The following is a 24,856-nucleotide window of genomic DNA, read 5'->3' on the forward strand; positions in this document are numbered from 1 at the left end:
CCCGGAGAAAACCCACACAGACACGGGGAGAACATGCAAACTCCACACAGGTGGGGCCGGGATCGAACCCGGATCCTCAGAACTGTCAGGTCAACGCTTTACCAGCTGAACCACCGTGCCGCCTTACTGGATGATAATTAATCATCCCATCATATTTATCATATTATATCCAACCAATTTATTAACTACTTTTGGAATCAGAAATCGAGGGTAATGTGTTTTTCCCAGCTATTCATGTTTGGTAACACAAAAATGCTTTTAATAGCTCCACTTTATCATTTATGATATATGACAATTTGAAATTTTGGTACAGATTTTCACAAGAATCATGGAAATTCACACTCTAGATTTGGCTTTGCGGGCCACAAAAAAATCATGTGGTGGGCCAGATCTGGCCCCTGGGCCTTGAGTTGGACACCTGTGATCTAAAGGGTTATTTAAAGTTTTATTTATTTTATTTTATTCAAGGGGTCATATATCTTCGTATATGCCAACGATTATTTATGTATAGTTGATATTGAGCTTTTATTCCAAACATTCATCAAATCTGTCAATATTTTCATGAAAGATGATAAATGAAATGAGCTGGCCCATTCTAGTTCTCAGTGGCTTAATGTTCTTGTTCTGATCTTAAATCATTTTGCTATTATGAAGTAAACTATATTCCTCATCTCATTTCTTGATTTTTTTTTTCAACCCAGTTTTTTCACCAACTTTAAGATAGCGTAATTCAAAATAAAATTAACCTATAATGTGTTGTTTGTATTACATTTTTAAAAAATAATGACATGCAAGTCTCAGTGAACAAATTATTTTTTTTTGTCTGCTGATATAAATTTAGGAATGCCCTCAGTGTCCTCAAAATATTTTGCAAAGAAACTTCACGTAATCCAGTATTTATTTATTTACAACAGTGAGATTTGTTCGGGGCGTCACGGTGGCTCAGCTGGAAAACATTGGCCTCACATTTCTGACGACCCGGGTTCAATCCCTGTCTCGAATTTCCATGTTCTCCCCGTGCCTGCGTGGGTATTTCTCCGGGCACTCCGGTTTCGTCCCGCATCCCAAAAACATTAATCGGACACTCTAAATTGCCCATAGGTGTGATTCTGAGTGCGGCTATTTGTCTCTGTGTGCCCTGCGATTGGCTGGCAACCATTTCGGGGCGTACCCCGCCTCCTGCTCGTTGAGAGCTCGGATAGGCTCCAGCACTTCCGCGACGCTGGTGAGGATAAGCGGCAAAGAAAATGGATGGATGCTGTCACTTCAGTGTAACTGTTCTTACGGGGTGCTGCTGATCTCTAAACCAAGTCGCTCTTTAAAACAGATCCTGGGCTCCGTGGGTTTGATTTGGTGAAATAAATTAAACCTTTTCAGATCTGTGTTACATAAAAAATGGGCTAAGGGGACTTCTGAACCCATCAGGGAGAAGAAACTAGTATTCTCTGAGACTTTGGACATTAGAACACTATCGCAACACGATCTCCAGGACGGACCAAAGCTACAGAAAGAAGAAACGGATATGAACTCTCGTAACTTGGATCAGCTTCCTTGGCACGCGGAACGAGAATTTTCCACTCCGCTTCAAACAATTTTGGAGTCATCTAGGAACTAATGTTGGATCAATTTGTACTTCGTTTTGATGTCGTTCTCTTGGAACCGATCTGAAAATGACTTGAAACACCCATTTCGCCTCCCCAGAAGGGTTTAGAACCTCAGCCACAGCACATCGGAAGCTAATTTGGACTTCCTTGCCCGCGTCTGTCTGACTTCGCCAACATGCGCGACATGAGCAGGAATCAGAACAGAACCAAATACGTTGTACCGGATCGTTAAAACAAATGATAGTGCGTGCATCCCAAATTCTGCCGAGCCACAAACGCGTGACATACGCAGCACTATCACGTAAATATGGTTTGCGGGGCACATCAAAGTTAGGAATCCTACTTGATTAATTGGAAAATATGAAAAAAGTGATCCACGTGCCTTACGCGGGAATGTTTATTATACTAGCGGATGACATCATTTGTTGCAGAGGCCTCGTCGAGTCAGAAAAAAGAACCTCGTCCCGTAAACGGACAGAAAATAAAAGACCGCCGATATCAAATAAACCCGACGATGAATCCGCCCGACAAATCCCCCGGCATTAAAATGTCAACTTCGGCGTCCGTTATCAGTCCAAACACATCTGTGAACTTTGGACCCCGGACGTCTTTTAAAGGTAACGAGACATCCTGACTTGTCACGCTTGCGGACGACGTCGTTAAATGGCGTCCGAGATGACTGCGGTTTTCTCCTCTGTCATTAACAGGTCCAATTACGGAGAAGGAGGTCGCCACCGGAGGCCCCCCTAATAAGTCCGATGGGGCCAGAAACCCCCCCACCGATCGGCAGACTGGAAAAGGCCACCAGACGGCTAACAAGCCGCGACACCTCCACCCGACTTTTCTCAGCTCATTAAGGTCGCGTCGCAGGCGGTTCGGGGCGGAACTGGGGCGGGCGGTGACGACTTAGAACACAGATCGCAAATTAAAGCGACTGGTTAAAGCTTACGCCGTTTATGTAAGTACCGCCCACATGTAAAAGATTGATTTTGTCTGAGGGGTTGATGATAACATCATCAAAAACAGCATTAATAACTCATGCACATAACTTAAGGTAAGCACTTTAGCCCTCAAACTCAAGGACCAGATCTGGCCCGCGAAGCCAAATCTTACAGTATCAATTTCCATGATTCATGTACCAAAATTTCAAATGGTCATATATCATAAATGATAAAGTGGAGATATTACAAGCATTTTTTGTGTTACCAAACGTGAATAGTTGAAAAACACTTTACCCTTGATTTCTGATTCAAAAACTAGTTCATAAATTGATGATGTAAATATGATGAGATGATTGAATATTTTTGTACCACAGTCATAAAGGCCCTCTGAGCGAAATCAGAACAACAATGTGACCCGCGAGAAAATGAGTTTGACACCCTGCCTTAGATAATATCCATCCATCCATTTTCTTTGCCGCTTATCCTCACAAGGGCCGCAGGGAGCGCTGGATCCTATCCCAGCTGTCAACGGGCAGGAGGCGGGCGAACACCCTGAACTGGTTGCCAGCCAATTGCAGGGAGCATAGAGACAAACAACAGTCACACTCACAATCACACCTAGGGGCAATTTAGGGTGTCCAATTAATGTGGCATGTTTTCGGGATGTGGGAGGAAACCGGAGTGCCCGGAGAAAACCCACGCAGGCCTCCCACATCGCCAAAACACGCAACATTAATTGGACACTCTAAATTGCCCGTAGGTGTGATTGTGAGTGCGGCTGTTTGTCTCCAAGTGCCCTGCGATTGGGTGGCAACCAGTTCAGGATGTACCCTGCCTTCTCCCGTTGACGGGTGGGATAGGCTCCAGCACTCCCACTACCCTCGTGAGGATAAGCGGCTAAGAAAATGGATGGTATGATATCAAGTTTATCCCAGCTGACTTGGTGCAGGAGCCCATGTAGATTCTGGTCTAGTTGTCAGCCAATCACATGCCATAAACATTCACACCAATAGACAATTTGGTCTTAAATTAATCGAACATGTATGCATGTTTTTAAACATCAAAGAAGCCATAGAATTGTCTACACTGTTTTTTTTTTTTTTTTGTGAACACCAAAGACAATGTAGAGCACCGGTGTCAAACTCAAGGCCCGGGGGCCAGATCTGGCCCACCGCGTGATTTTATGTGGCCCGCGAAGCCAAATCTCGCGTGTCAATTTCCATGATTCTTGTGAAAATCTGTACCAAAATTTCAAATGGTCATGTATCATAAATGATAATGTTGAGATATTACAAGCATTTTTGTGTTACCAAACGTGAATAGTTGAAAAACACATTACCCATGATTTCTGCTTCCAAAACTAGTTCAGAAATTGATAATGTAAATATGATGAGATGACTAAATATTTTTGTTTCCCAGTCATAACGGCCCTCTGAGGGAAACCGGAACAACAATGTAGCCCGCAAGTAAAAAAAAATTAATTCTTATTAAGATATATTTATATATAAATAATTAATATACAAAATAAGTTTGACACCCCTGATGTAGAGCCTTCAACGCGAGTTGTTTTTGTGGACACGTGAGACGGTTCCGCCAACATTCGCAGCACAAACAATGCGTCTTCACACCGTCTCATAAATGTTCTTTTTTTTTTTTACATCAGATTTCTTACTCCACAGAGATGAGTTATTAACACGCCTCGCGTAGCTGCCGGGCTATGCGAGATGCCAGCGATTCCCCAACGGAGAGCGTGAAAAAGACTTTGAAGGCCCTGTTTTGGAAGCGATATGATGACATCGGAGTCCGGGGGAACGCGCCGCAACAAATAATAAAACTTACCTCATTCCTCCCACTACAATCATTAAAAAAAACATCGGTAAGTGATACTGTACATGATCGCCACACCTGTTTTGAAACTTTGTTCACACCATGAGCTATTAGGTAATGTTTACAGTTTCTGTGAGGTTCTGCACTGAATTGCTTTACCAAGTTTTTTATGTTTTATTTTTATTTAAAGGGCAAGTGTCATGATGATTGATGATTTTTAGTGTGTTATTAATAAAAAAAAAAAACGGCAGCCGGTATGGACCCATCCGTTTTTTCACCACAAAACATGATTTTGACGTGTATGGCTTTTTGTAACTCCCGCCATGAAAATCCTCTCGAGGGATTTGTTTTGGAGAAGAAGCAGGAAGTTGGTGAATAATCACGAGTGCTTTGCTGCAATTTCCACATCTTGAAAATATATATAATACACACTAATATAATTGTATGTAATAATTTGTATAGCAGAACATGTCAACTGACGTCAGTTACTGCCTTACGTGAACTGGTTTTATTTTGTGTGATGAATAATATAAGTGTTTATGACCAACTATTATTATACAGTTGTACTTACAATCTTAAAGGTCAAGTGGCATGAAATGGATGGTTTTTAGTATGTTATTAATGAAAAAACGGCAGCCGGTATGGACCCATCCATTTTTTTCACCACAAAACATGATTTCGACGTATATGGCTTTTTGTAACTCCCGCCATGAAAATCCTCTCAAGTGATTTGTTTTCGAGAAGAAGCAGGAAGTGACGTACGGGGCAGGACCCCCCCTCAAGCGGACTCGTTTCTTTCTATTAATTTTACCTGCGGGAAGGTAGCTCGATGTTCCTTCGTGTTAGCCAAAATGCCGGCTCGTTGCATTGCTGGATATTGCTCGAACGCTCGGGAGGACGGATTTACCCTTCATAAGTTTCCAAGAGACCCGGTTCGTCGTGAAAAATGGATTGCATGGGTGCAAAGGACGAGAGCTTCGTGGGTCCCAAACGACAGGTAGCTGTGGATACAGCTACTAACAAAAAAATAATAGTAAACTACGTAATCCATCTCCCATAACATAACAAAAGATCCGCGTACGTATGACAGGTGCTAAATGCGTCGATGTGTGCATCAACGCCGTAAAGTGGCCCGGCTAGGTGCCGAAAATGAGCCACCATGGCCGAGGCGCCGCATCCGCCGGTCACAGCTTCGGCGACGGCTGCTGCTTCAGGCTCGCGGACAGCGGCGGCTAAGAACAACGCTGCCGGCAATGGCGCACTCAACCGCGTGCAACGACAACTCCGTAAAACAGCCCGGCTTGGTGCCGAAAATGAGCCACCCTGTCCGAGGCGCCGCATCCGCCAGTCACAGGTTCGGCGATGGCTGCCGCATCAGGCTCGCGGACGGCGGCGACTAAGAACAACTCTGCCGGCAATGGCCCACTCAGCCGTGTGCGCTGACAATGCCGTAAAGCGGCCCAGCTTGGCGGTGTTGTTCATAGCGGACGGTGACCGCTATGAACAACGCTGCCGGCAACGGCGCACTTAGCCGCGTGCGACGACAACGCCGTAAAGCGACCGAGTCGGCTGGGGTGACTCGTCGTGGCCGGCCGCCGGCCTTGTCGGCCCGGGTGGCTCATTTTTGGCGGCGGGCCACGATGGCTCATCTCCGCTGGAGGTGTGGATCGGGCAGGGAGGCGGTTTGGCCGTGATCCCCACATCATCTAAATATGGCTCGAAACAATAAGGTAATATTGCCCCCGGTAACTTCACTTGTTTGTGAGCTGTTCTCTTCTTCGAAAGAGCTTCCGTGTCCGTGTTCGTCTCCCACAGTAGGGGCCGCAACGTGTTTTCAATGGCGAATGTCCGGGTGACGTCACGGACAGGAGACGCAGCCAATATGGCGACCACTTGGATGTCGAATGACACTTCCGCAACTTTGCGCATGGCCGACGCGCTCTCTGCTCATATTTATTTTTTCATACAGACATTGAAGTGAATAATGTTATATGTATTTTTCATTACAATATCTATTTGAGAATGTTTATAGGGATGACACTTGCCCTTTAAGGGTGTTTGAATTGTCTGCTCAAACAGTTCTCCCAATGTTTGTTCAGAGTTTTTTTTCCAGGTACTTTCTCAAAACAAGCTTACTAAAATGCCTCCATATCCTGTAGTTGCATTGAAGACTATAAATTGTCTTTATAGCTCATGAAAACATTAATCATAAATGCTCTGATGGGCAGGATGATCTATTTTGGGTTCAGCGACCGTTATATCACCCTCTGTGTTTTTCACCAAGACAATTCCAAATTGTCTTCATTTTTTTTCTACCAAACCACATTCAAAATGAGGTATCGAGGGCTATTTAGCGTCTTTGATGTTCACAAAACAATGCACCGCAACGTCGTTTCTGTCAAAAGGCTAAATTGTCTTCATGTGGTACCAAAAAAAAAAAAAGTACATTAGCTGCAATTGAGGCCTTAATTGTCTTTTGATGTTAACGAAAAAAACGTGGTAATTTCATGGAAGACTCGAAACTGTCTTCAAAAATAGAAGATGACGGTCATGGGTTCCGAGGCACCTTAAGGTACGTTGAGCGAAAGGCAACAGTGCGCACGCTCCACTCGGCGAAAGGCATTTTTGCCCCCTGATTTATTCCGCTTGTAAACGGCGTGCAGAGGGCCCAGTCAAACGTTCGAGTCGAAGCCGCACGGCGCGGCCTCGGCCGCGACTTTACAAGTGTTGAAAACCTCCTGGCACGTATGCACACGCGCTGTATGCGTGTGTATAATCACATGTGAAACGCCTGCCATAAATGCCATTACAGGCATCACTTGGACATGCCTCGTTTTACTGCTGGCAGACTGGTGGTCTGCACACACACACGCGCACACACTTATGTCTTTCCATATTATCAAAGTGGCTGAGGTGCAAGCAGGCGTTCAAATTTGAGGTCTGGCAGGCTTCAAGCTTGAGGTTTTTCGCCTCCCGCCGAAGAGGTGACATAAAGCAGCTCCGGCATGGTCGCCGGCTCGGGGAAAGACGGCAGCCCTCTCGACAGTTTCCATGTAACCAATTGTCACTGAACGTCTCACAAAGGTCATGTTGGAAAAGGACAAACAGCCCCCCCCCCAAAAAGAAGAGACTTTCTGATGCGGAATTTCTGGCACTAATGGAGTGGACGGTGGAACACAAACGCCATATGACCACTATATGAAATCAATGAAATACAAATCAACAACCAACCATTGATGCCACCATTAACACCCTTCATGGTTATAGACTAACAGTTTTTTAGGAACATTGTTAACTGTTACAAGTGTAAAAATAGATTCAAGACTGAAATAAAAAGAATACAATTCAAAACGTGTTCATATATGACAATAACAAAGTAATTTTAATGTTCAAATCTGCGATCAGAATGTGATTTGCAGTTATGTGCTGGAGACAATTTTGTTTTGGGTATTTCCAAAACCAGATACAGTATGTTAGGTTCATTTACAACAAATCAATCAATTAAAAAAAACATTTAAGACTGTAAATATATTATATAATCTTTTTAGATTTTAAAAAATGTACAATGTTGATCAAAATGCAGTTTCCTTTTGTCTAATCTTTGAGGGTGCGCCTTTTTTTTTCTTCCAGAAAATAAACGTAATGAAAAAGCGACAAAAGCCACGCAGTTAATGTTTTGTTGCTAGGCTGAATGAAGTAAAGTCTTGTGATGCATGCCGAATTTGTTTTTATTTTAACTCATTCGATAAAGTAAACAAACTTATCACAAGAGGGCAGTGTTTTTGAAAACGTACCAAATAGCGCAGGCATATGCAGGACGACCCCTTTGACAGGTAGATAGAGGTCCTTCCCAGGTCCCAAAATGGAGACTTTTATGTAAGTTGTGCTTATCTTTTGTGACTACGCTTGTTGTGGTTTGCTACTGCTCTGTTTTGTCTAAACATGCCGTTTATGTTAGATACCTAAATGTCTAAAGATGCCGTTTGTATTATATACCTAAATTTGGAGCTAAAAAGTTTGCAGGTATGGTGTTTTGTCAATTTTAATATACCATGCTAGCCCTTTATTGCCGATGCTACTATGCTTAATTCCCTGACAGGGTCACATGGGTTGATTTATTGTATACTGCACTTTATTTATAAAGCTCTCTCTAAAAGTAAAGTAGATGTGGAATTTCACTTATCAGGTGAAATAAATCCTTTCACTTGACGTTTTGCGAGGTAACATGCTGTTTTTCCCTCCCCATCACTTTTTTTCTTCCAATTTCCAATACCTTCCAGAATATACGACCTACTTTTCATCTTTTTATAGTCTTATTTGTCAAACCTGTCACTTTAGCATTAAAAGAACAGCACAAGAATATGGATCAGGCAGTTTGTAAAATGATTCCCACTCTTTGTAAGAATCCCTTAAACCTGGCAAGGATCACATCAGTGACACTTAAAGTGAGTCAGGGCCCGCTGGTCACTTTTTTTTTTTTTAATTCTTTATTTTAAATTCTTACATCTGTGCTGCCGTTTCTGATTTACTGGGGAGGCGCGCGGCGGCGTAACGTCTAAAAAGGCAATTTAGAGTTTATGAGGCCTGGGAGGTTGTGGGTCGGATCCATGAAATAGCCAATAACCGTGCACATAAGGGAGCCTTATTTTAAACGGTGAGCTGCTGCTTTATTTAAAAGACACTACACAGAGTCCCCAGGTTTGGAAGTGTTTTGACTTTTGCAGTCATTGCTACGTGAGAATCACCGCACGGGTTGTCTTCGTGCAAAAAATGGGAAAGACTGGACTGAGGGAATAAACTGGGACTCATTCACGTAGACTTTAAAGGGGAGAGGGAATCACCGTGAAAAGAGGTTTCATGAAATATGTACTGTATAATGTTCTGAGAAAATGTATTTTTTAAAGGTGGCGTGGGAGGCAGGGGGAATGAAATCTCACTATTTTAGAGGGGGGTGTTAATGATAACAGTAGAAATATGAAACAAGACACCATGGAGGCACATGAGAGCCAATAAAAGAATTTTACAGAAAATGTTGAACAAGTTGGGAGTGGTTTGATTTCTTTACGACACAATAATTTGAGATACACCTGCACAACGTAAATTACAGCTAATGCAAAAAGTTGTCTAATTATTCTGAAAAGTGTGTGTGTGTGTGTGTGTATAAGATCCCAAAAACATGCAACATTAATTGAACACTTTAAATTGCCCCTAGGTGTGATTGTGAGTGTGACTGTTTGTCTCCATGTGCCCTGCGGTCGGCTGGCAACCAGTTCAGGGCGTACCCCGCCTCCTTCCCATTGACCGTTGGGATAGGCTCCAGCACTCCCCGCGACCCTTGTGAGGATACGCGGATGGATGCATATCATCCATTTTCTGAGCCGCTTATCCTCACTAGGGTTGCAGGAGTGCTGGAGCCAATCCCAGCTGTCATCAGCCAGGAGGCGGGGTACACCCAGAACTGGTTGCCAGCCAACCGCAGGGCACATGGAGACAGACAACAGTCGCATTCACAATCACACCCAGGGGCAATTTAGAGTCTCCAATTAATGCATGTTTTTGGGATGTGGGAGAAAACCCACCTATCCCAGCTGTCAATGGGCAGGAGGCGGGGTACACCCTGAACTGGTTGCCAGCCAATCGCAGGGCACACAGAGACGAACGGCCGCACTCACAGTCACACCTAGGGGCAATTTAGAGTGTCCGATTAATGTTGCATGTTTTTTGGGATGTGGGAGGAAACCAGAGTGCCCGGAGGAAACCAACGCAGGGACGGAGAGGACATGCAAACGCCACATAGGCAGCGGCGAGAATTGAACCCTGGTCCTCAGAACTGTGAGGCCAACGCTCTACAACTGTACCACTTTGCTGCATATGTGTGTGTGTGTGTGTGTGTGTGTGTGTGTGTGTGTTGTGTGTGTGTGTGGTGTGTGTGTGTGTGTGTGTGTGTGTGTGTGTGTGTGTGTGTGTGTGTGTGTATATATATGTGTGTGTATATATATATATATATATATATATTCTCACAGTTCTGAGACCCGCCTGTGTGGAGTTTGCATGTTCTCCCCTCCGGGCACTCCAGTTTCCTCCCACATCCCCAAAACGTGCAACATTAATTGGACGCTAAATTGCCCCCAAGTGTGATTGTGAGTGCGGCTGTTTGTCTCCATGTCCCCTGCGATTGGCTGGCAACCGCCTCCTGCCCGTTGACAGCTGGGATAGGCTCCAGCATTCCCTGCGACCCTTGTGAGGATAAGCGGCAAAGAAAAATGGATGGATGGAGATTTATATACACAGACACACAATTAGTTTTTTTTAACTTTAGTCGTACTACAGTGACCCACACTTTTGTGGGTTAAAAAAACAAATTCTGTGAACGCATCCAATCAAAGTGAAGATGGAGGGTACCTGCGCAAAAATGTTGAACTTCTTGACGGGGCTTGTACGCACAGTAGACGAGCGGTCGGAGGCGGCGGTAGGCGCCTGTTCCTCCTCCTCCTCCGCCGCTGCCGCACCGCCCGCAAGAAGACCAGGCTTGATGGAGTTGGCCTTGGGTCGACCCTCCGGAACTTGGCACCTCACAGCGGTGGCAAAGAGCAGCAGCAGAAGGCAGCGTTTATTCCAAGAGCGCACCAGCAGCAGCATCCTTGTGCGAAATGAATAAACTAAATCAATTTTAAAAATGAAGTGGATGCGCGGGACCGATCTCGGAGCCGAAGTTGGACTGTTTTGTCCACAAAAATCTCACAGCAAAACTCAAGACCACCACGTGTGGTTTTTTTTTTTTTGTCTGCAAAAAGCAAATCAAGTTAAAAGAAAAAGTAGTTGTGTGGAGTTGAATCAAAGCGTCCCTCTGCAACGTGGACAGAATGTGAAGCATGCTTTGCGATCGTCTCTTTATAGCATTAATGAGCGCTGTTCCTCCTCCCCCCATCCCCACCCACGCACACACACACAGGCTGAAAGTGATCTGTGTGTGCGCTGCGCTGTGCTGTCTGGAGCCCCGCCGGCACCAGCAGTCCCGCTGGGAATGAACTATATAAAAAAAAAAAAATTATACGCTGTATATTTTAACTGACCCTCTTGTATCTGTGCTTTGCAGGAAATGGAAAAGTCAGGGTTAAGCTGTTGTAAAAGGGGTGAGTGCAAGGATGCTTTTATTCCTCTTAAGTAATTGGAGTTTTGGAGGATGATTGTTGTAAAACTTAACTAGAAATGTATAAAGCATGCCCCCCTAGTTTTGGCCCATCTTTTGGTTCTGTTTCTTTCTATGGAAGAGGAATACATTATACAAGCTTTGCTGACTGATCACCAATTGGACAACAAATTCATGTTCTTTTATTTGATCGCACTAAGTACATACAGAAATTAATGTATCTACTTTTTGGGAGATTTTTGTTTTTGGTGTTGGGGTTTTTCAATCGGAAATGTACCTCGGCTCCAAAAAAGGTTGGAATTTGCTGTTCTGGTCTGCATGTTTATAAACAACCACAAGTGGTATCACTAGCTTGCTAGGCTTTGTAACAACAACGTTTGGGAGCCGTACCGTATTAAATGTACATGAACATACCTCAAGCAAGCCTTACACAAAGTCCTCTCGTGTCCTGAGGACCAGTGACCACCAACACGAGTCTTCCCCCCCCCCGCCATTTTCTTCTTATAATACAGTCGGCGCGATCCACCCATGTTGTCATTCCCATGGTAACAAATGTTTTCAGCCACATTTGAGTCGACAAGATATAGCACAATAATCGTAAAAAAGAGGATGTGGTGAGATCGGAATACAAGATTTACTGCAATAGTCCAGGGGTCACCAACGCGGTGCCCGCGGGCGAATGGTAGCCCCCGAGGACCATATAAGGCACCCGCGAGGTAGGTTCAAAAAATACCACAGGCCACAAATTGTTACTTTTATTTGTGCTTTAAATTCCGAAACTGACGTTCTTACATGAATTGAAATTTTAGGATCCCTGTAATGTCATTTATTACAAGAAATTAAAACAAAAATATTTTATGTACGTGTAATGAACTGAGTCTGAAATTTTCCGCAAACAGGTCAACTTCATACGATCGGTGCTCACGAAGTACCCCTCAGCCTCACAAAGGTTGGTGAGCCCTGCAATAAACTAACATGGTGCAATCGTGAGACAAAATTTCTCGTCTGGTCTGCGTATTACGTGTTGTCTGTTTGCCTTTTTTTTTAAACTTTATTGGTGGTCAAATATTTACAGTTCTATGTCAAAGACAAAAACATAAACCTATGCAACTATATAAAAATAAAATAACTATGAATTCAGATATAGTGTGAAAGTAACGACGCGGAGTAGTGGACCTTTCCAACTGGCGATCTTCGGCTCCGCCCCCCCCTCAGGTACAGTTGCCATGTCCCACAATCTTCCAAAATGGCGACTGAACAGAACAGGTTTGAAGTGGATTCTCGATCGCGTATTCCAGATAATATTGCGGTATGTTTTTTGCCAAATGCGCCAGACTTGTCCAAGAGGGTTTTACAGAGAGGTCTCAACTATTTCACGCAAGGATATGTACACGGAATTAAGATTTTGGACGGAGCAGGACGTAATGTCTGGGTTACGGCGAAACGCCGGCGATCGACGCAAAAAAACGTTTGGCGACTCTCAAACTTCATATTGAAATCCAACAGGATAAAATGGTGGAATGGTACTGCGCTTGTAAAGCAGGGTGAGTACTTTTTACTTGGAAAGATCACGAGTAATATCATTGTAGTATTTAGAAGTGAGTGGGTGTATTCATTTGAATTGGCTCGTAATGGAACCCAGTGCTTCCTCTTAAAAGTCCGATGTGATACAAATAGGCAAATAGACATTTCTCTCGCATAACATGGTGGATTTACGTATCACTATTCTGACTCTTTGGCATAAAACATGACACACTTCGTTCAGCAGGTCAGTGATACACTAACAAAATTAAAGTTGTTCTGCACTGTATAAAATACTGGTAATAATTAATCCAAACTCAGAGAAGTTACTTCTCCCTCACTTACCTTCGAACATACAGCGTCATGTTTGTTGGTATTGTCCACGCTTAGTTGTATGTGCGCTCTCCCACGAGCCTTAATCCATCGTAGACACTTCGTCAACTGTCTTTTAGGCTTTGGAAAATGAATCAACGGGGCCCTTTGTAACCGAGCCGGATATCTTTCATCAGAATTGCACGTTCCCCAAGCCAACTGAAGACCATTTTGTTCGTAACATTAACTTTTCCAAGCGCACGCAATTGATAACCAGCGTTGCTTGTGGGACAATGTGGCGAGAGTGGCGTGTCAAGACAATGCGGCTATCTGATTGGCTATTATTGTACAGGTGATTGACAGGTCGGAAAGGTCCATTGTCTTTGTCGATGCCAATCAGTGACATCACTGATGGATTCCACGCTCCCTACGTAGCCGATATGGCAAAGCAGCCCCAGAAGAACTTTTTGCCGAGCGAACACCCAGAATGCAATGCACAAGATCTCAACATGACATCTGCGGTCACACTCAGCTGCTTTGTGAGAGCAAACATACAATTGCCAAGATCAGATTGACCAAATATAACCTCGAGCCACACGCTGCTTCACCACGTCTCGACAAAGACATCCGATCACGTATGGCAGTGTCTCCTTGTAAATTTCCATTGCTGCTCCACAGCTGTCTAATATTTTGACTCATCCCTGCCCCCTGGTATTGAATCCCATTCGATTGTACAGGTGTACCACATGTTATAGGCGTGTATTAAGAGATCAAATGCTATTGGCTGCTCTATTCTTTCTTTTTTTTTTTTTTTTTTTTTTTTTTTTGGTTTCTTCCCCCTGGACAGGAAGCAAGTCTGGTGTGGGCGACAAAGGTAACTTTAAAAAAGAAAAACGTATCACCTCCGAGTAGCTACAGTTACATCAAACACGTCCAATACTTCCTCCCAGTGGGGGCGCTCCTCCATTGTCTCCCACAATGGACGTCGACACTCTGAATTGGAGCCTTTGATAGATGGCTTTTGAGGTCAGAAGCCTTTCCCCCGTTGTTCTGGTTTCATCCCAGCCCAGGTAGCCTTCAATAGATGCCTCCAAAGTGTGTAGAGACTTAAAAAAAAAAAGGCATTATTAACGTAAAGGCTTGTGGGAACAAACACTTGGTTTGAGTTTTTTTTTTATTATTTTTCAAGTTATTTTGTATCTTTTTTTTTTTATCCCATCTTAAAAAAACTCACAATGGTCAAAGGATTAACTCAAAAAAGACAAATAATTAAACAATCTCTGAGCATTTACAAATGAAAATCAGAAATTGCTCTATTCATTTTCCACGACTGTTTAACAGAAATAAACAAAAAGAAAACAGCAACACCCATGACTTCCTTCCTGTCTATGGGTAGCATTTTTTTTTTAATATTAGATAACATTACATCCAACTTTATTATCATTACATGTCACAAGTACAAAGCAGCCACTTCTTTAACTATCATGCGATCTTTTTATTGTACAGTATAGTAATTACAGTAATAGTGAAGGAATAGAAGTAGACGTCTTCGGACATGTTTTTATCCATCCATCCATCCATTTTCTTAGCCGCTTATCCTCACAAGGGTCGCGGGGAGTGCTGGAGCCTATCCCAACAGTCAACGGGCAAGGCAGGGTACAGCCTGAACTGGTTGCCAGCCAATCACAGGGCACATAGAAACAAACAGTCGCACTCACACATTTTTGGATTAATAAATGTGCATTTTGCCATTCTCCTCGTTGAAAGGCAACTTCAGGTTGCGCAAAAACTACTGAAGCATTGGAACACTTGGACCTACACCTGTAATGGTTATAGTGGATTTTAGGTTCATCGTGAAATTACACCCAAATACCTTGAGTACTGTACCCCAAACTCTTTTTGACTACCCGTTGTGTACGTTGACCTTATTCTCGGCTGCATTAGGGAACAAAAGAACAGAAACGAGTCCAATTATGATGCCGTTTGAAAGGCAATATTAGATGCAGTCCTTGTAAAAGTGCGCACGTGTACCTAATATCGGATTTAGAGAATTATGCATCGAAAAAGCTCTCCTAGAGTTGTGCGTTTTGAAATTCAGCTCTGGTCCAGATGCATGTAGCCCTATCTTCATTGTAAGCAGCTGTCATGAAGTGAAAGTGTCCCAGCCCCCCCTTGTAGGCCCCCCCCCTGCACACCCCTGCAAAGACCGTGGAGCCGCTTCAAAGCCTGTGTGACATTGAAAATGACATACAGATGAAACCCTGCCGCTCAAACGCGTTGACGTTGTGGCGGTGATAAGCAGATGAGAGTTGATAGATGAGCCCAGGAGATGAGATGCGTGGAGGACGCGACGCTTTTAGACCCCAAAAGCGCTCCCCAGATGGTCGGTAACGTCTCGCAGACGCTCTCGGGCCGCAGTGCTGTGTCACGTTTGCTCGCTCAGCTGATCGGGAAAGCGCACGATGCAGATTGCTTAATCACTTGATGTGGATAATATATTGTATCAGTTTTGCTATACCGCGTCAAATATGACATTTGTCTACCGCCTGGTGTGAATTTATGAGCTTGCCTTTGGACTGTCAACACTGTACATAGTGGCTGGCCTTTGGAAAAATACAAATCTTAATATTCTGAGGTTTAGGTTGTGTTCATTGGACAGTGACACAAAATGTAAATATGTAAATGACAAAACGTCAACTCGACATATCAGCGCAAGATTTCCTAAATATGAGAATGTCAACGTGCTACGTGTGGTTGGAAATGCGACTTCAACCCGAGTACAATGCACCAAAAACTTGGGAAATTGGAGATTGGGTTCTGAAGAAACTAAGTTTATATGTGTTGGAAAAAAAATGGGAATATTTTTGCATGATATCGTCCATAGACGATGGCGTTTAAAAAATGCTGGATTTTAACTTTAGAGTTAATATTCATTATTTCTCAGTACCTCCAAACCTTTTCATTGAGTTTTCTAGTCACAGTGTTGGTGTTATAGTGGTTATCATAGCTGCCTTCCAAGCAGTTGACCCGGGTTCGATTCCCGGTGAATGCATCCATTGAGGCCCCATAGCTCAGTGGTTAGATCATTGGTTTGGTAAACCAGGGGTTGTGAGTTCCCATCTCACTGGGGCCTTTGCTCCTCAAGAGGGGTTGCGTCAGGAGGGGCATACAGCATAAAAACTGTGTCAAACAAATATGAGCGTTCATCTGAGATGTCACGCTGTGGCAATACCTAACGGGACAAGCCGAAAGAAACTCCTTCTTCCTTCAGAGTACTTGAGGAACCCCTTCTCCGATAGACTCACAAGTTTCAGTTAAAAATATCCACAGATTAGCTTGTATGGGCTAAAATTCCAAAGAGTTCTCCAAGTGAGTGTGTCAGAATTATAATGACCAATTTTTAGCATTTTCACAAAAATGCTATCGTTTTCAAAAACCTGTTTGGATTTTCTGACACAAACATTTTATTTTCTTGTAAACAAACGGGAAATCGATACCGCTTCTGTTATAAATGTTTACATACCAAACAATAATCGTGTCATTTAAAAAAAAAAATTGCACTTTGAGACTAGTTTCCGTGTTTGCGTTTACAGGCTGCAAAATATTTTTGTCGCGTGAACTGATGCCTCAAATGATGTCGACACCAGCGGGCACCTGCCAGGCACCCGGGGTCGGAGAGCATCCCCCAGGACGAGTCCCACCCAGTAGGGCGACCTAGACCCCTTGAAATAAAATTCTTGGAATCAAAAAAAGATCGTCATGGTTGGATTTTCAGGCTCCATGACCCCATTTTCATGTACAGTCGACTAACAGCTGAAAGGTCATTATTTACAAACAGAGTGGAGCACCCCAGTTGATCTACTTTTGATTGGAAATTGGGAATCCCCGTACGTCTGGTTCCTCCCACAGGAGAACACGCGTTGGTGGAGTTCAGTGAAAAACTCCCTGGTCGATTTGTGAGTCACTGATTACGTGCACAGGCGTCACCTAGACTGCACGATAAACAAATCTTCTTTTTGGTCTTTCCCACCTTCTTCCTGGCCTACAGATATGATATGACGCGGCGCGGTCAGCAGGTGGCTCACAAACGAGGGGAAACCCACCCTTGACGCCAGACCGCACGGCGTTTCCGACGTCAGAAAAGTATTTTGGGGGGGTGCTGTTTTACTTTCGGAGTGCAGACGACTGCTTTTATCCGCATTACCGGAATATCTCGGAGTGACGTTTAAGATGGATTATCTGGAAAAGCCCAGCATTAGGACTTGTTTCCGAACAGGATATTGCTTTGTGTATTTCGCTGGCTAATTTATATCCATCATTGAGAGGGAGATGAGTACGTATCAGGACATGCGTCTTTGAACTTCATTCCAAGTAGATTAAAAGAAGGGGAGGGGGAAGGCTTTTGCGTGTGTTTATGATTAAGAGGGAGCCAACGCGGGGCCTGAGCAGAAAAATTAAGAAAACCCCTGCTAGACTGTGCCGAGGCACAAACATCTTAACGCTGGAGCAATTATGCTAATGCTCATGATGTAAAAAATGGATTTGAAAAGTTATTGTACTGGATGTTATTTATGTTACATCCTTTGTCTTGGACTAGTTCCCCTACGAATGTGAGCTTATTCAAAAACTGTTTTCTTCTATACAGTCTACTGTATGCGTAGGTTTTGGTATCAAACTTGAGTATCACTCGCTACAGTGAACACTTATTGAATATGCAGGAATCATCGTAGTTGACATGCAAAAAAAAATGAAAACCCTTTGAGCTTTTGAATAAATAAACCTGTACCCTACGACGTAACTGGCGACCAGTCTAGGGTGTAATTGCCCTTTCACTGAGACTCGACTCCGATAGACTACGGCATCCCTGACCTGGAACTTGCTCACCGGTAAAGAAAATGGATTGACTAAAATTCTAAGCGGAACAGGTTCAAGACAAAGTATGCACAACATTTATAGTGAGTATGAATGGTTTATGGCATTTTTTCATTGGCCTGACGGAGAATAGATGATTGTGCTGCCGGAATTCAGCATGACTGTTGCTGATGCTGTGTTTGACACGCTCTGCGTTTCCGCCTGGGACGAGCCACAAATAAGCGACAATGGGTACGCGGCGTCTGGCAGCAACATTTATGACGTGGCCAACACTGACTGTAAAAATACTTTTGAGACAGCAAATGTTTTCAATACTCTGGTGAATCAATATGGTCAAAAAGAACATTTGCTAATAACATCTAAGGGACATTGATAACACATTTGCGGTTCAACGGCTCAACAGCCCAGAAAAATTAAGCTTCGTTATTAATGGTGCAGAGGATTGTTGGTTTGTTTTGACAGTAGGTAGTGCTTTAATTGAAGCCACATGTGGCCACACGTATGTGCTACATACATGCCACTGAAAGTCTTGGTGGTACTGTAGTCGTGTTTAATGCGTGTTGCTAAAATGCCTGAAATGCTGCACCAGGACACTTGGCGTACACGAAAATAATTGCACACAGGCGAGACAGTCCATTTAAAATTCCCCAAAACTGCCCCAAATTGTAGGTGATTCCCAGCGGGATTCAATGTGCTCCTTGCAAAAGCTGTTAAGTCAAAACTCGAGTCGTGCAATTAAATCCAAAGTTGCTAACCTGACAATTGTGACCTTAAATGAGAGTGTAAAACTCCGGTTTCTACATTACATTGACAAAGAGTAGGCATCTCCTCAAAAGAAATATTCATCTGACTGCAAGGTTTATAAAAATATCACTTTATTTTACAACTGTAATGTAGCATAATGCTGACATTGTGTTTTGCACCCAAAAAGAGGCACAAATCAACAGCAGATATTCATATTAACGGAGTAATGAGATAGTGTCGAACCCTACCCACCAACTCAAAGGTAGTAAACTGGTGGGCAGATTCAGTCCACCACATCATTTTATATGTCCAACAAATGTAAATCGTGTGTTTACAGAATTTTTCTTGTAGAAATATCAAAATCAATTGTCATCAATTGAAATGGTGTGTGTGTGTGTGTGTATTTTTATTCTTTAGTTTCCTTTCGTACTTTGATGGTATTATGATTTTGTCAAAAAGACTCTTCTGGAAGCTTATGAGTTAGTGCCCGAACCGTACCGTCAAAAATTTAGAAATACTCAAAAAAAGGGATAATGAAAGCTGTGTAGTTTGCTAGGGAAAAGGAAACTTTGTTTGATAGGTGGTGAGGTTCAAAAGGGGTTTCAGACTGGCAGAGTTTGAGGCAGTTAGTTTTGATGGAGGAATTTAAGCAGTCTGTTCATTCTGATCTCAGGACTTATTTGGATGAACAGAATGTTAAAGCCTTAAATGATGCAGTCGTGGTGGTCACAAGAGTTCTTTTCAGTCTCCTGGCAATTCCAAGTTTTTTCACCATAAGGACTTTTTGTCAGGAAAGACTGCTTATCATACAGGGTCAAGTGGTGATAAGGCAGGTTCAAGTTCTACTGACAATCAGTCACATTCTTCTTCCAAACCTCAATCTTCGAGTGACTCTTGTGATTCTGGTCCTGTCTGTGCTTATTGTCAGAAGCCTGGTCACTTGATTTCTGCTTGCAAAAAGCGCAAGTACAAATATCAGTCCACTAGTTCCCCAAATACTTGTGTATCTATCGCACCTCAGCCTTCCTTGCCAGGTGGTTCTCAGGAGAGTTTTGTTTCTGACAAACTTTCAGATTCTGATGTTCTGGAGAGGTTTTTGCTTTTTATTCACACTGAACATAATCACTAATAATTCAGAGAAAGTGTTGAGGTTTGTGGAACTGATTGCGATTCTGTTTTATTCCAAGATCAGAACTGATAGTGTTGTCCCAATTTCACAGTTTTGAGCAGACTGATAGGTCACCTACACAATGGAGGCATGGTCTGCCATGTTATGAATGTCCCTGTGGCCTTTAAGACTTCTTTAATGTGGTCTTAATCGGGAGTTAAGATCTACCCATCCAAAAGAAGTATCTTTGTTTCGCAAGCCAGTGACATCATACCTCTGTGATCAGTCGCTATCAGCTCTCCAAAAAGCGTGGTTATGATTTCAATGACTGCGTAACACAATGCCTTTATTGTGTCCTCGCCACACTTGTGATGTCGTCCACCTCTTTGTACATTTTCTTCTATCAAGGGCAATTTCCTCACAGATCTTTTAATCCTGCCACATTTGTGACCACTCAGCTTGTCCCGACAGTATAACTCGGAAAATCCCAAACATTTCCTGCCTGCTTTTGATTTTCAAGAGATATATTGCAGAACTTAATTCGGTTGCCCTCCGCAACCTCAGCTGTTGATATTTTGGTTGTTCTTCTCATTATGACAAGTTCCTCGGTTGGCTAAAATTGGCATAAGCTTTCTTGAATGCATTCGCATTTGATCCTGTAGTTGGTATAAAATGCTTCGCGATAAATCATTTCCCATCCGTCTAAGATCTATCTGGGCTCATTTGTTTCATGCTAATTTCCGCCCCCCAACCACCCTTGAGATACGGCTAATGCGGCTAAATATGATGCCGAGCCGCTGATGCAAATGTCACTAATCATCATCATCACCAATCAACGACACTTTTAGACACATATCCTGAAACAAATAACAGGCAGAAGATAAGAGATAGACAAGGAGCACATGAAGATGGAAAAAATAAAATGAACCACATTGCAATCGCAGTTATAGAAGAGATTAGTCAACATTGAAGAGCAAAATAGTTGAGGGAATAATAACCACGTGCTCAGAAAGGAAAATACTGTAATATACGATACTAGACCTGCCATAACAGGGACGGGAAATAATTTAGTACATCGCCGCTTCTTTGTCACATGAGAAAAAAACCCTATAATTTTAAAGTACATTAATAAATCTTCATCATAGAACCTTTGAGTCCTCCAATAGGGACTTTTCCATCATTTCAGCAGCAGTTGTAGATACAGGAAATACAAAAAGAGCATGTAAGAGAAGCCGTTTGGCTGCAAATGTCTGACATTTTCATGCAATAAATACTTTAAAATAATGACGATTAAATCACAAGAAATAACAATTATTATAGAGTGATGATCATGTGAAATCGAAAAGAATGTAGACTTCTTTTTTTTATTAAATTGTATTCTATAATATACTGCCATAACTCTCCTGCGGTAATTTTTTTTTTTTAACAATACAGAAATTCAGACACATTCTTCTGGAAGTGAATTTTTGTGTTGGTAGCGCAGCAGCCACAGCCATAATTGGCATAGTTTTATAAATAATTTCCTGGTTTGGTGAATTTTTTATTTTTTTTATTTTAATATTTTGAATAATGTGAATGATTTTGTGCTCTTACAAATAACATTTGATTGATTTGACTTTATTCCATTTTTTCGGTTTTCGGCTTTGGGCTCCTCAAGTTTACTTTTCCATTTCGGTCGAGAATTTTTATTCCGGTGCTTCACTGTTAAACACTTGGAATGTAAACTAAACCCCCATTCTAGTGAAGTTCGGAGGTTGTATAAAACAAATAAAAACACAAGTGTTCCTGTGCCTACTTGGCAATTTCCTTTTTCACAAAGAGACCAGTTTTCACGGCAGCCCCGCCCAAGCGTCACGGGCATTGAATTTTGGTTATCTCCAGATCTCTTGACGCTTTTGCTGATATTATGCACCACTGATGACAAAAGTGGTGAACGGTGTGGATTCCTTCCTTGTGAACGACAGCCTTTTGGCAATGCTACTTTTATACCTAATCATGACACTCAACTCTTTCAATTAACTTGTTCACCTATATACAATCTTCCAAATGGGTGTTTTTCTGAGAATTCCTCAATTTTCCCGGTATTTTGTTGCCGTCCCAGATATTTTGGGAATGTGTTGTAGGCCTCCAATTCAAAATGATAGAATACTTGCTCCCCTCTCCCAAAAAAAAAAACATTGGTACATTGGTTTGAAGAATAAATATCTTGTCATTGTTGTGTATTCAGTTCAATATATGTTTGAAATATTTTTTTTCAAGTTGCGCTTTACACTCTCTCAACTTCATTGGAATTGGGGTTTGTACACTTTAGTATATTTTTATGTGTGAGGCTTTCCTATCATACCGATTCCCATTTCTGTAAGGCTAAAGATTGTCACCTCTGAGGATTTTGCACGATAGCGTTCTGAGGACCAATCTTCAATCCTGGCCCTGTCTGTGTGGCGTTTGCTTGTTCACTACGGCGTGCTTGTGTGGGTTTTTTCCGGGCACTCGGGTTTCCTCCCACATCCTAAAAACGTGCCTTGATTGGAGACTCTAAATTGCCCCTAAGTGTGATTGTGAGTGCGAATGTTGTCTTTCTCCATGTGCCGTGCTATTGGCTCGTAAGCAGTTTAGGGTGTACCCTGCCTCCTACCTGTTTACAGCTGGGATTGGCTCCTGCACTCCCGTGACCCTTGTGAGGATAAGCAGCTAAGAATATGGCTGGATGGATGGATGGATGGATGGAACTTTACCTCTGTCACACTATTGCTATAGGCTAAGTTAAGCCGTGCGAACCAAAGGAGCCAGCATAGAGTCCGCAATATGTGTGTGCTTCTTAAGCAGTGCCCTCAATAGATGTGTTTTAGTTCTCTCACTAACTTGAACAAAACCTACATGGACCTTCTCATGAGGGAGGTTTCAGCTATTTTGGGGTTCTTTCTGTTTCTGGACTCACCTGAGACCAAGAGCAGTTTTTCGGGAATACTGTACCTATAGCCAAATATATGGTTAAGTCTTCAGGTTTCAGGGGAGAGATGAAATATTCCTTTGCCCTGGTAGGGTCTCGCTTTCAGTTTTTTACTTCACCTCCGTCTTTTAAGTCCTCTGTCCTCGTTTTTGCAACATATAGTAGTGTTAAATGCAGATCACCCAAGGGCCGTCATGTCCGTATATTAGGTTCAAACATTCCCTACCACATTGCGCGTTTGGATCTTTCTTTCAGTCCATTTCAAAAAGCCTCCTGTCATTTTAACCACCATCTGCTCCGAACTCAAGGAATTTTCTGGATGGCACTTTGTAACCACCTCCAAACAAATCCAGTTACCATGGAGTCCATGCAGTGAAAGCACAGCCCGGCTGCCAAGCATCTGCAAAGGGTGCCGATCCGTGTTTCCTATTATCATCAGGAAGTTTTTTTTTGTTCTCGATCCTTTAGCCTGTGACTTTCAAGTTTGTTGGCATCGTAAACACTTCAGCTCATCAGACAGGAATGGAGGAAGATTGGTCAGGAAGGAGAAATAACAATAAGCAAATAGTGGACCCTTAAAACTGGAACGCAATCTGTTCCATCCATTTATGGGTTTTATACAGGTTTCCCTCATTATACTCACTTGTAATCGGAGCCCAGCCCAGTTTACTTTGTGGATGAGGTGGGGTGCGCCCTTGACTGTTCGCCTGTCAATCACAGGGAAAACAATTATTCACTCTCATATTCGCACCTTTGGACAATTTAGAGGTTTGAACAAAACCCATGCAAGCAAGAAGAACATACAAACTGCACCGTGAGATGCTCCAACGGCGATTCAAACCTGGATTGCCTGCCTGTGAGGTGGACGTTCTAACCACTATCACTTTCACCATCAGACTAATTTTAATTATTCATTTAAGCATAATTTTGCCTGCAACATTAACTAATACCAGTTGCTTCTTTAATTTGTTCATTGTTATAACTATTTTTCCCTTTATCATGGATACCCTCGTGAAAGAAGACAGCCAAAGAAAATGGAAACCACGTACTTTTTTTTATGAGGGAGAGCAGCTGCTACTAAATGAAAAACAATAATTTTAAAAGACTTTTTATGACTGACTTTTACACACAGACGAACTATGTAATCTTTTCACCTCCAACCGCCACTTCATTAAAAACTTACCACACAAAAGATTTGGCTTTTTTCTGAACTTGCCGTAAAATCATTTCTGACAGGATAATCTGGATTGTACTGACATTAGGGCCTGGATGAGCACCTGCGTCCATATCAGCAGGTTTTTATCTGCTAAATTAGCTTTTGATAGAAACTGAAAAGTCGCTGTAACTGTTTGACAAGACCTAGTTTGACAATAAATGTTTTTTTTTTTTTCCAAATGTAGAGAGACTAAAAAAAAGTTCAGGAAAATAAATACTGAAATTTGGTATCTGAAAAAAATCAACTCAAGTAGAGTAATGCATTTGTACTTGTACTAAAAAAAACGGTACAGGTGAGCTGCAGGAAAACACGCAGGTCTTTGGTTTCTGATCCTTCCTTTGGGAGAAGTTTACATACTTGAATTATTGGCCTTTCATAAAGAACGGTTTCCTCTCCAGACGCTAATGTCTCTTTGTAAAACTAATCACAGTGAGCCTCCGGTGTGATCGCAACCTTTTACATCTGTGGCATCGGCAATATCCTCGCCGGGCGTAGGAGAATTAACCTCTGGTGGCCCCTCGAGCGAGAAAATTTCATCAGCGTACACCTGAGAGCAAAAACCTCAGCTTTGGTTTTTATTTATGGCAGCCACCCGTTGTAGACCTTAATCC

General features: G+C 42.6%; 1 protein-coding gene across 2 annotated transcripts in view; it reads right to left on the reverse strand.

Annotated features, from left to right (window-relative positions):
• dkk2 (dickkopf WNT signaling pathway inhibitor 2) overlaps positions 1-11,210 on the reverse strand; it is a 28,007-nt gene extending 16,797 nt beyond the window's left edge. For both annotated transcript variants that reach the window (XM_061829191.1, XM_061829190.1), the window contains exon 1: positions 10,775-11,210. In XM_061829191.1, the coding sequence (XP_061685175.1) occupies positions 10,775-11,011 (237 nt within the window). In that variant the 5' untranslated portion in view covers positions 11,012-11,210. The remainder of the gene's footprint in view (positions 1-10,774) is intronic.
• Positions 11,211-24,856: the final 13,646 nt, after the last annotated feature.

The sequence above is a fragment of the Syngnathoides biaculeatus genome, chromosome 9, assembly GCF_019802595.1.
Source record: "Syngnathoides biaculeatus isolate LvHL_M chromosome 9, ASM1980259v1, whole genome shotgun sequence".
Taxonomy (NCBI): Eukaryota; Metazoa; Chordata; class Actinopteri; order Syngnathiformes; family Syngnathidae; genus Syngnathoides; species Syngnathoides biaculeatus.